The sequence below is a fragment of the Haplochromis burtoni genome, unplaced genomic scaffold (assembly GCF_018398535.1).
Source record: "Haplochromis burtoni strain Fernald_Lab_line unplaced genomic scaffold, NCSU_Asbu1 Contig_620, whole genome shotgun sequence".
Classification (NCBI taxonomy): Eukaryota; Metazoa; Chordata; class Actinopteri; order Cichliformes; family Cichlidae; genus Haplochromis; species Haplochromis burtoni.
The window spans coordinates 13346-24290 of NW_024582981.1; the positions used below are offsets into that span (position 1 = coordinate 13346).

Sequence of the window (10945 nt, forward strand, 5' to 3'; positions counted from 1 at the left end):
TGAAATGTGTGTGTTTAGTTAGTTTGTTTGCTTGTTTTAATCAATTTTAAATCATACTTTTTATTTGTTTTTGTTTCTAATGTCTCTGTAAAGCACTTTGAATCACCTTGTTGTTGAATTGTGCTATACAAATAAATTTGCCTTGCCTTATTTTAATAATATGCCCACATCTTGTGTAGTAACATGTTTTCGTAATATATTGGTTTATTTTCAGTATATTTCTTTGTTGTTGACTATTTGGAATATAACCTGTAATGTTGACAATGGATCATGTGAGGTACTGCACAGCATCATGATTCATTATTGAAGAATGTGATAAATAAATGCTTTGGTTTAGCGTTTTTGAGATTAAACAGTTCTCAGATTTAATTTGAGTGTTTCTTAATTTTAGTCTAGTCAGCTAGCATGTTTCATGTTTATTTTTTATTTCTTTATTTTTAAACTAAAATTCTAATAAGCACCGTTATATAAGATAAAATTGAAACACATATGCATTTCCATGAAGTGGAGTTAACAACCTTTTCCTGTGAGGTCTTTAATCTGTCAGACCTATGATGAACTCACAGAAATGGACAACTCTCCAAATGGAGGATCTGGAACATGGAGAGTGGAATACGAAAACAAAAAAATGTACCATGTCGACCAATTTAAAAAAAAGTCAACACGTGGGATTTGGTTGTTTAGGAAGAGGGGAGAGTTTTGGGAGTGACCGTAACGGCAGCGAGACAGAGAGCAAGACTGAGAGAGCGAGCAAGCGAGCGAGTTTTTAGATGTGGGAGATTTGTGACGTTTAGTGTAGAGTGTACAAGTGTGTTGTCTTGTGTAGTTGTTCTGTTGTGTAGTCGTTGTTTTGTTTTGTGTGTCAGTGAGGGCACTAATGAATGTCACAAAGGCACATTTGCAACGTAAACACTGTCACTAAGTAGAAAACCAGCGGAGTGATACACCTCCTGTTGTCAGGCCTGCAGGTTTATCCCTGTGCTGTTCTCTCTGTCTTTTGGTGCAACTTTTTTTTTACTGGCACACATCATTTGTGGGGCATCTTATTGCAACACCTGATTGTTCTCTCATTTTAGTTTTAGTAATATTTTTAAATGGTTGTACAAAAAAAAAAAAAACGGCAGGTGTATTGGCTGCATTTTTAGATAAATAGTTGTTTATGTTTACAAAATGTACATTTTATATTTGCATTTCAAGTTATAAAAATTTACTCAACATGTCTGGTTTTTTTACAGTAAAGAAATACTACTAGGATTTTAAGTTCTTTGTGTGATTTCAGATCAGTAATACTAATGCAGTATGTCAGTGAAAAAAACAGCTAAATTCAGTTGAGCTGAAAAGAAAGATACCAAACGAGGCAAGGGGAAAAAAATAAAATGAAACAATTTGAGGGTGAAATACAAACGTAAACTCAAAAGGAGTCAAAAATGGCCGGTTGTATTTCAGACCTCAGTGGGTTAATCCAACAAATCATGAAAAATTAGGTTTAAATTTTTGTTCATGACAGTGCAGATTTCTGACATTTTGTGTAATTTAAGCTGTAACAATGTGATTGTTTTCTAACAAAAAACAGTGTGAAACTTAAGTTAGACTTGTGTTTGTAAATGAACCGCCCCATGTTGTGTAGCTTTCTGGATTTTATACTTATTGGGCTACATATTTATTTATTATACAGGCTATACAGTACATAACATCAAAACTCACATGTTTTATGTAACTAAAGTGTGTAATTATGTGGGCTACAGACAATAATTAAGTTATAGACTATATTTATATGAAAAACGTGTATACTTACTGCATTTGAATTCATTTTAACCATATGTAACCACCTGCATATGTGTTTGGGGGAAAAAAAGGCTTTGATTTTGCCACCCCATTTATTTCTTTGCCACCCTCATGCCACCCTAAGAAAATTTCTCTAGATCCGCCCCTTGCCTCACACCCGTTTAGCGACACTGCAATCAATTCGTGGGCACGCACTGCACATAATTCGGGTCTCAGCACAGCTGGGAATCAGCGCTATGCATGACCTGCAATCTGGGAGATAAAGGGAAGTGGCACAAACAAAAAAAAAACAAAAAAGGTTAGTCCGCCCTTACACAACTACTCTCAATCAATAACCGCCTTTACGGCTGGACGGACTAACCAAAACAAAATTACAAATCAATCAAAAGAACGAAAAAAAGGACAGCAGAGACAGCACAGCTGAAAAACAAACAACATTATCAATTAAAATATTACCCAATAAAATAACAATTTTATAAACCATTCAAAATCATGAAGCTAAAACAAACACTCAATATACCTACAATATTGATCAGTTTCCCTGCGCGCAGTCGATCTAGCTTGATCAATTCCTCCATTAAAACTCGAAACTAAAAAAGTCCAACAACACGCATTAAAAACGGGCACCTACAATAATAATTGATCCAAACAAAATGGTAAAAGTTTCTTGCCGAACTATATACCCACTCGCACCCGAGTGAGTTAATCACCTCTGGAATTTCCCACAGAAGAGCGCTAACCTCGCCCCTCACACCCACTACCTTTTCAAAGCTCCTCTGCTAATCACCTGGCAGAGAGCAGCAAACTGCCAGGTGACACTTGTTACATTCATAAGAACAAGAATAATTTAAGGAGAAGGGAATTATTTCAAAGAGACTCGGGGAGCATAGTTTTTTGCTGATATTTTTACATTTTTGAAAGAGACAGGAATTTTAATAAGAAAATAACGGTGGTACTGTAGGTTCTGATAAAAATTACAATCTAGTACGTGGCGCTAATGCACCTAGAATTTGTTTGCCAACCGCCATGAAACTGAAGAAGAAGAAGGAAAATTACGCCGCTCCATACGTCACAGTGAGGGCGCCGGAAATGTAGTTTTTGGAGGCAGACTCGTCTGACGTTGTGGCGGTAAGTTAGTCTGTGCTGCACCAGACCATGCCCGTTATCGTGTGGGTACCGAGAACGGACAAGAAGGCCTGCTGCCCCGTGCACTCTTGAGCTGGATCACCCTCGCGGCCCACGGACCTCTGGGGCTAACGTTAGCAGCTAGCCGGCGGGAGGCGGGACGAAGAGCCGAAGCGGCTAAAACAGGTAAACGCAGGTGAATTCAGGTAGTTTACCACGGTGGTTACTGGTTCCTTGTCTGCCCATTCCTCTGCTGGTTCAGGTCTCATGTCTCTCGGTCTTTAACAGCATGTTCACACCGACAGGAGCTGCGAACAGAAGCAGCTAACCTTTTAGATTTGCTAAAGGAGGTCCACCCTGCTTGCCTGCACCAGGGTCTCCTTCTGAGGCTCAGTTCAAAAAGAACTGTTATTAATCTTCTGATCTTGTTTGCTGTGATTGGTCAACTCTTGGAAGCCTGCTGAGGGGCGGGAGTTACAGCTTGGGTGTCCCTTCAATACTTTTTATTCTCATCTGTATAAGTTGTTTGAGTCTGATGTCACTGTTTCAGAGGTCATGTTTCTGCACGATGAACTCGGGCCGAAAGTGTCTTAAACTCAGCCTGTCCGGCCCAGCTCCTGCCGTCACTGCTACTACACTGCTGCAGTTCGCCTCCCATGATGCTTTGCTACAGGAGAAGGAGGAGGAGCAGCAGCGTTACCAGCTGGCGGAGGAAGACACCACTGACTCCAGACTCGTCATCACAATGGGTAATGCACACACATGCACATACGCTGGTGGCTTTGTGAGGACCCGTGTCTCTGATGGACCGATCTCTCCATCAGAGGACAGCCAGGAGGAGATGAAGGCTGCCAAGAAGAAGGCCGGCAGAAGGAGGAAGAGGAAACTGGCTGAGGAGGAGGAGCCAAGGGATGGGGCCTCAGAGAGCGAGGAGGAGGCAGGAGTGGAGGTGGAGATTGACAGACAGCTGGATCAGTCACTGGAGACAAAGTCCAAACAGCACAACCTGACCACAGTGAACGTGAAAAACATCATCCACGTGAGTGCCTCCACCCACACGCCTGGAGAGGGAGAGGGTGTGATCACGATTTTTGATTGAATTCAGGTTTTTAAGCCTACTGTCTTTGAAGCAGTTTAATTTGAAGTATTTGTCCATGAAGTGTCATGTGACTTACCCTTTAATGACTTGGAGTAGGATGCCTGTTAGATGGTAACGGCTTATTAAAGAATACTGTCAGTCTTTGACAGTCTTTAGTATATTCAGTTCTCTGAGGTTACTCTGAGCTCTTTTAAAGATATGAAGTGTAACAAACTCAAAGGCTTTCAACAAGAATATGGGAAACTTACAGTTTAAACGTTGGCCTTTGACCCACAGGAAGTGATCACCAATGAGCATGTGGTGGCCATGATGAAAGCTGCCATTAATGAGACTGAGGCTGTCCCTCCATTTGTGAGTCTATCATCCAATCAAAATCAATCATTCACTGCCATCACGTGAGTCCTGACCCTGCTTACAGACTTTCTTTCTTTTCTGCAGGAGCCCAAAATGACTCGATCTAAGCTGAAGGAGGTGGTGGAGAAAGGCGTAGTGAGTCCACTGACAGCAGCCAACACACACACACACACACACACACACACACACACACACACACACACACACACACACACACAGCACAGCACAGCACAGCACAGCACAGCACAGCACAGCACTCTGAACTTTTTGTTTTCTGTCAGGTGATTCCAACCTGGACCATCTCGCCCATCAAGAAAACCAGTGACATCGTCAAGGTAAAGGTCAAAGGTCAAACCTGAAATCCTGACTGCAATCTTTATAAAGTCTTCAGTTAAGTGTAACTTTTTAAAATGATCTGAAAAACATTTGAATCCCTGCATTTTTTTTCGAAATGTTTTAAAATGACGTAAAAGCTTTTAATGGCATTTTGTCAGCATTTGACTTGAATTCAATTTTTAACACCGTAAAGTGTTTTTTTTTTAATCATTTTAAATTTTTCATTGGCATTTTTCATTTATTTAATTTGGAGAAATAGCCATCAAATTAATTCAATTACACATTAATTCAGTTCTTAAATGTTAAACAATTCAGATTTAAAATTCTTATTTTATTTTAGTTACATCTCTAGATATTAAAAACATTTGAAACTAACATAAAATTTAAAAAATGAGTTTGTATTTTTTTCTTTTTTTTAAGTAGATTATGTAATTGTTTTAATTTTTAATGTTAGTATTTTTAAAAATATATATTTTTAACTGTTCTTGATGATTTTGTAAAAATATACAAACTGCTTTTATACCTTTCTTCATTTTCTCTTGATGAGCCTCATGAGGTCATCTGAAATGGTTTTCCAACAGTCTTGAAGGAGTTCCCAGAGATATTGAGCACTTATTGGCCGTTTTGCCTTCACTCTGTGATCCATCTTGTCCCAAACTATCTCGATTGGGCTTAAGGCGGGTGACTGCGGAGGTCAGGCCATGGCGCAGCACTCCATCACTCTCCATCTTGGTCAAATAGCCCCAACACAGCCTGGAGGTGTGTTTGGTGTCATTGTCCTGTTGAAAAATAAATGGTAGTCGAACTAAACATAAACCGGATCGGGTGGCATGTCGCTGCAGGATGCTGTGGTAGCCATGTGTGCCTTCAATTTTGAATAAATCTCCAACAGTGTCACCAGCAAAGCACCCCCACCTCACACACATCACTCCTCTTCCTCCATGTTTTACGATTGGAACAATGCATGTGGAGACCATTCGTTCACCTTTTCTGTGTCGGATGAGAAAGACACGGCGGGTGGAACCAAAGATCTCAAATTTAGACTTATCAGAACAAAGCACAGATTTCCACTGATCTGATGTCCATTCCTTGTATTTCTTGGCCCAAACAAATCTCTTCTGCTTGTTGCTTTTTCTTAGTAGTAGTTTCTTAGCAGCTATTTGACCATAAAGGCCTGATTCACGTAGTCTCCTCTGAGCAGTTGATGTACAGATGTGTCTGCTACTGGAACTCTATGTGGCATTTATCCTGGACTCTAATCTGAGGTGCTGTTAACTTGCGATTTCTAAGGCTGGTGACTCGGATGAATTTATCCTCAGCAGCGGTCGTTGTGTGTGCCAGTTTCATCGTAGGGTTTCGTGGTTTTTGCCACTGCACTTGGGGACACATTCAAAATGTTAGCAATTTTCCAGAGTGACTGACCTTCAACTCTTAAAGTAATGATGGACTGTCGCTTCTCTTTACTTAGCTGATCGGTTCTTGCCCTTATATGAATTCTAATAGTTGTCAAATAGTTATGTCCGCTGAGTACCAACCTGACTTGTGCACAATAACACAGTTGGGGACCATCGGTTGTAAGAAGATAATAAATGTCACAAATGAACCCTGAAAAGGCTCACCTGTGGTGAAAACTATTTCAGGTGACTACTCGTGAAGCTCATTGAGAGAATGCCAAGGGTTTGCAGCGCTGTCAACAAAGTTTGTGTCTAACTTTCTGGAATCTAAACTATAAGGCATATTTAGAGTTATTTATTTTGTTTTGCTACATTTCTATATATCCTGCTTTATATATTTGATATCTTCAGTTTGCAGTTACAATGTAGAAAGTAGTTCAAATAAGCAAAACCATTAAATGACAAGGTGTGTCCAAACTTTTAACTGGTAGTGTATATCTGACCTGACTTTTAGTCAGAGTATGAACAGTTTTAAAGCAGGTTAGCAATTTAAAAATAATTAAAAGTAAAAAAAGAGGCATTTTAAAGTCCTTTTTTCTCCAACTCTAGTGTTTTTGTAGTAGTCATAAAATGTGATTCTTATTTCTCTGCTGAACGCTGAGACTAACGCTGTAGGATGTGTGTGACCTCCTTTGTTTTCTGTGTGGAATTACAGTGTCAATGAAGTTTCAGCTACATGTGTCTGTCTTCAGGCTCCGCAGTTTGTCGACATCCCTCTGGCTGAGGAAGACTCCTCTGATGACGAGTACCATCCCGAGGAGGAGGAGGAGGACGAGACGGCTGAAGACGTGAGGCTCCAAGCGTCTGCAGCGTGCTGTGATGTTGATGATGACTGGCTACTGATTTGTCATTGGTTGTGTGTCTGTGTAGACGTTCCAGGAGAGTGACATGGAGAGCACAGCTTCGTCTCCTCGAGGGACTCGGCTGCCCCGAGCTGAGGAGGACAGCTCCAGCCCATGGCAGGTCCTCAGAGTGTGATCATCGCTGTCAGTCTGCTGATCAGTCAGAGCTTTAGAAGTGAAAATGTGTGAAACAATCAGTGTTTGGCTGGTCCCTCAAACGTCAGCTTGTTAGAAATGAACAAATTCAAAAACTTTATTGATGACCAAATGACAAAACTACTGATCAAATTATTTCTGTTGATCTAATGGTAAAACATGGAGATTTGAGTGAAAACAGGAATATTCCGCAGTTTTAAACACACCGGTTTATGAAACCTGAGTATAAAACATTGTTTTTATTTGCTGATTTCCCTAAAAGCTCTGATTTTACTTTTTTCTAAACCTGTGAATGGGACACTGTCTACCTCAGGGGTCTCAAACTCCAGTCCTTGAGAGCTTCTGTCCTGCAAATGTTAGATGCATTCTTGGTCCAACACACCTGAATCAAATTAAGGGCTTTGCCAAACTTGATGGCAGTTGAAGAAGTAGCTCAACCATTTGATTCAACTGTGTTGGAGTAGGGATGCATCTAAAAGCTGCAGCACAGTAGCTCTCGAGGACTGGAGCTGGAGAGCCCTGGCCTACCTAAACTTTAAAGCCTGCTTCCTGTCTTCCATCCTATCAGAAGTCGCGGAGTCGGTCCAGACTTGTGAGGGCAAGGTCTGTTTCCATGGGCCCGCCCCCTCCCCCCAAAGTTCCACTTCCTAAACCTGTGACTGACAGGACCTTCCTGGAGAAGCTTCATGCTGTGGAGGAGGAGCTGGCTGTTTGTATGGAGCCCTATCAGGTAACCATGGAGACAATCTGGTCATGTGATGCATCAATATACGATAACGATATAGATCAAAGCGACAGATCATTATGGATCATCTCTGTGTCGTCAGCCTCTGTCTGAGTCGGAGGATGAGGCCGGTCTCATGGCGTCTCGGACTCGGTCCAAACGTCCTCTCAGGGATGTCCCGCTGGGCCGGCTGGAGGCAGAACTCCAAGCTCCTGACATCACACCTGATATGTACGACTCTAGCTCCACCCACGAGGACAGGGAGTGGACCGATTGGCTGAGAGGGCTGATGAGCTCAGACATGGACAATGAAGGTGAGGGTTCATAACAGAGCAGGGATTCGAGTTCTGACTGGACTCAAACTGATCAGGAATCTTTTTCTGACAGAGGAGTGTGATGACGAGGATGATCCAGAGTACAACTTCCTGGCTGACATTGACGAGCCCGATGTAGAGGATTACCGTGATGACAAGGCTGTCCGCATCACCAGTAAGTACACGAACACACATGTGTTCAGATTGTCCCTGCATTTACAAAGGAGCTGCTCAGTCATCTGTTTAAACTCCGTGCACACCTTCGGGAGGGTGCCTCAGGTGATCAGCCGTAATATCTGAGAAATCAGTAATCAGTGGGCGGCTAACAATCAAAGGTCCATGGATTTTAAATTTTTTTTTATTGTATTTTTTTTTTCCTCTCCTCTCCTCCGGTCTACACACACACACACACACCACACACACACACACACACACACACACACACACACACACACACACACACACACACCACTCATGCAGCATCAAGAGTTTTTGCTGATCCACTTGGCCAATATTAAATGTATCATAAGTGAGCAATAAATGTGATTAATACCTGCTGAAAATGATAATTTGTGTTTATGTCTTCAGAAAAGGAGGTGAACGAGCTAATGGAGGAGCTCTTTGAAACGGTATAAAACACCTTCAGGTTACCTGTCTCTTCACCTGTCTCCTCAGTGTCTCTTCACCTGTCTCCTCAGTGTCTCTTCACCTGTCTCCTCAGTGTCTCTTCACCTGTCTCCTCAGTGTCTCTTCACCTGTCTCCTCAGTGTCTCTTCACCTGTCTCCTCAGTGTCTCTTCACCTGTCTCCTCAGTGTCTCTTCACCTGTCTCCTCAGTGTCTCTTCACCTGTCTCCTCAGTGTCTCTTCACCTGTCTCCTCAGTGTCTCTTCACCTGTCTCCTCAGTGTCTCCTCACCTGTCTCCTCAGTGTCTCCTCACCTGTCTCCTCACCTTTCTGTGTGTCTCAGCTGAAAGAGGACCTGGCTGGACAGGAAGTGGATGATGAAGGCCATGAGGAAGAGGAAGAGCCACAGGAGGAAGCACAAACATTTCACACCCACACACCTGAGGAGCAGCAGGACAGGTGTGTAACTAACACACGCACACAGTCGGGTATTCATATATTGTGGGGACATCTAATTGACATGCTTTCACTAGCAACGAACCCTGACCATCAAAAACTGAATGCCTAAACCTAACCTAACCATAACACAATTGTAACCCTGGCATTAAAACCACATTTTGATTCCCTAAAAGGCCTTCAAACTTGTAGGTACTGGGATTTTGGTCCGCATGAGGGCTGTTGGTCCCCACAAGTATAGTAAACTTCCAATTTTTTGGTCCCCACAAAGACATGAATACATGCTCACACACACAGATACATCACTGTCTGTGTGTTTTCACATCAGAGAGTGTCCTGATGATGAGGCTGAGGATGGACCAATCGCAGAGCTGCGCACGGTGAAACAGCAGCTGGCATTGATAAGAAGGAAACAGCTGACTGGAGTGCCACATGACACGCACACAGAGCTGATCGTGTACAAGTTGAACGCTGAGCAGAGGAAATGCCTGCAGCAGCAGCTCCAACAGGTAAACTCTACTCTTTCAGCATGGCGGCTGAGAGCTGTTACCATGCTTTTACCATGATAACAGCAACTGAACTCACCTGTCGTCTTTCTTTCAGCATGTCCAGCTACTTACTCAGGTTTACCTGCTGACCTCACTTGTGCCCAGACTGCACAGCGAAGCGGAGACCTGCCGGCAGTTCCTGGTAACTCACCTGGATGTGTTGTGATGTACTTCCTGTTGTTAATGCACCCATTGAAGCTCACTTCCTGTCTTTCAGTGTGAGGTAGACCTGCTGGCGCAGCGGGCCGAGCTGATTGGTTTGTTGGCTCTTCCTGGTTTCTGTAGTGTCTTCAGAGCATCCAACCTGCAGGTGGCGCTGCAGCTGCTGGATGAGCTGCGTCAGGCTCCCATCAGCTACCGGCCACAGCTTCGCCCCCGTGATGCCCGGGGACGGAGTGAGTACAGGTGGGGGCGGGGCTTCCTGATTGATCGACTTGAAACTTTGATTGAAACTTGTTTTTACATGCTAACAGTGCGCTGCTTCCCCGTCATGCCGGCTGAGCTTGCCTGGCTCTTTGCCACACGGCCCGTCTTCATGTACCCGGAGCTGCTGCCTTGTGCTAGCCTAGATCCCGCGCTGTACTGCCCCCGGAGAACAGCAGCCTTCACTCCGGCTGAGGACTGGTGAGCACACACTCACTGTAACACAAAGAGGCCTGAGAAAAACCTTCACCATGCCCTTAGTGTGTGTGTGTGTGTGCGTGTGTGTGTGTGTGTTTCAGTCTGTTGGTGCTCGGCCTCAGGAATATGGAAGGGTCATGTGACCCACCCAAACTGGTGTCCCAGTTCCTGCTGAGGAAATCTCTGGTTCAGGTTCGACGAAGGATCCTGCAGTGCTGCCGGCCAGGTTTTCCTGACAACGTTGTCAAGGTAACGCAGACATACATACACATACATGGTGCGTCCCAATTCATGGGTTGCATCCTTCCAAGCACCTGGCCTTTTGAAAGCGAAAATTATGTATGTTTTTTAATTAGATTTTTTTGGTTTGTGAAGTATCTCAGAATCAGAATCAGAATCAGAAAGGGTTTATTGCCAGATGTTGAGCAGGTTTACAACATTAGGAAATTGCTGCGGTGCTTCAGTGCAACATACAGTCATAAAAATAAGAATTAAAAGTGCTAAGT

General features: G+C 43.1%; 1 protein-coding gene across 2 annotated transcripts in view; it reads left to right on the plus strand.

The window, feature by feature from the left end:
* The first annotated feature begins 2698 nt into the window (after positions 1-2698).
* The window catches only part of LOC102313856 (GON-4-like protein), a 17424-nt gene continuing 9177 nt past the window's right edge, over positions 2699-10945 (plus strand). Inside the window, exons 1-18 of one of the 2 annotated variants that reach the window (XM_042214850.1) lie at positions 2700-3096; positions 3461-3659; positions 3735-3949; positions 4286-4360; positions 4448-4498; positions 4645-4698; positions 6846-6941; positions 7024-7116; positions 7720-7881; positions 7979-8189; positions 8263-8364; positions 8778-8818; positions 9158-9273; positions 9599-9779; positions 9874-9960; positions 10036-10213; positions 10292-10442; positions 10541-10688. In XM_042214850.1, coding sequence (XP_042070784.1) covers positions 3479-3659; positions 3735-3949; positions 4286-4360; positions 4448-4498; positions 4645-4698; positions 6846-6941; positions 7024-7116; positions 7720-7881; positions 7979-8189; positions 8263-8364; positions 8778-8818; positions 9158-9273; positions 9599-9779; positions 9874-9960; positions 10036-10213; positions 10292-10442; positions 10541-10688 — 2142 coding nt within the window. In that variant the 5' untranslated portion in view covers positions 2700-3096; positions 3461-3478. Of the gene's footprint in view, positions 3660-3734; positions 3950-4285; positions 4361-4447; positions 4499-4644; positions 4699-6845; positions 6942-7023; positions 7117-7719; positions 7882-7978; positions 8190-8262; positions 8365-8777; positions 8819-9157; positions 9274-9598; positions 9780-9873; positions 9961-10035; positions 10214-10291; positions 10443-10540; positions 10689-10945 lie in introns of both variants that reach the window. The other variant, XM_042214849.1, reaches the window with a different exon arrangement.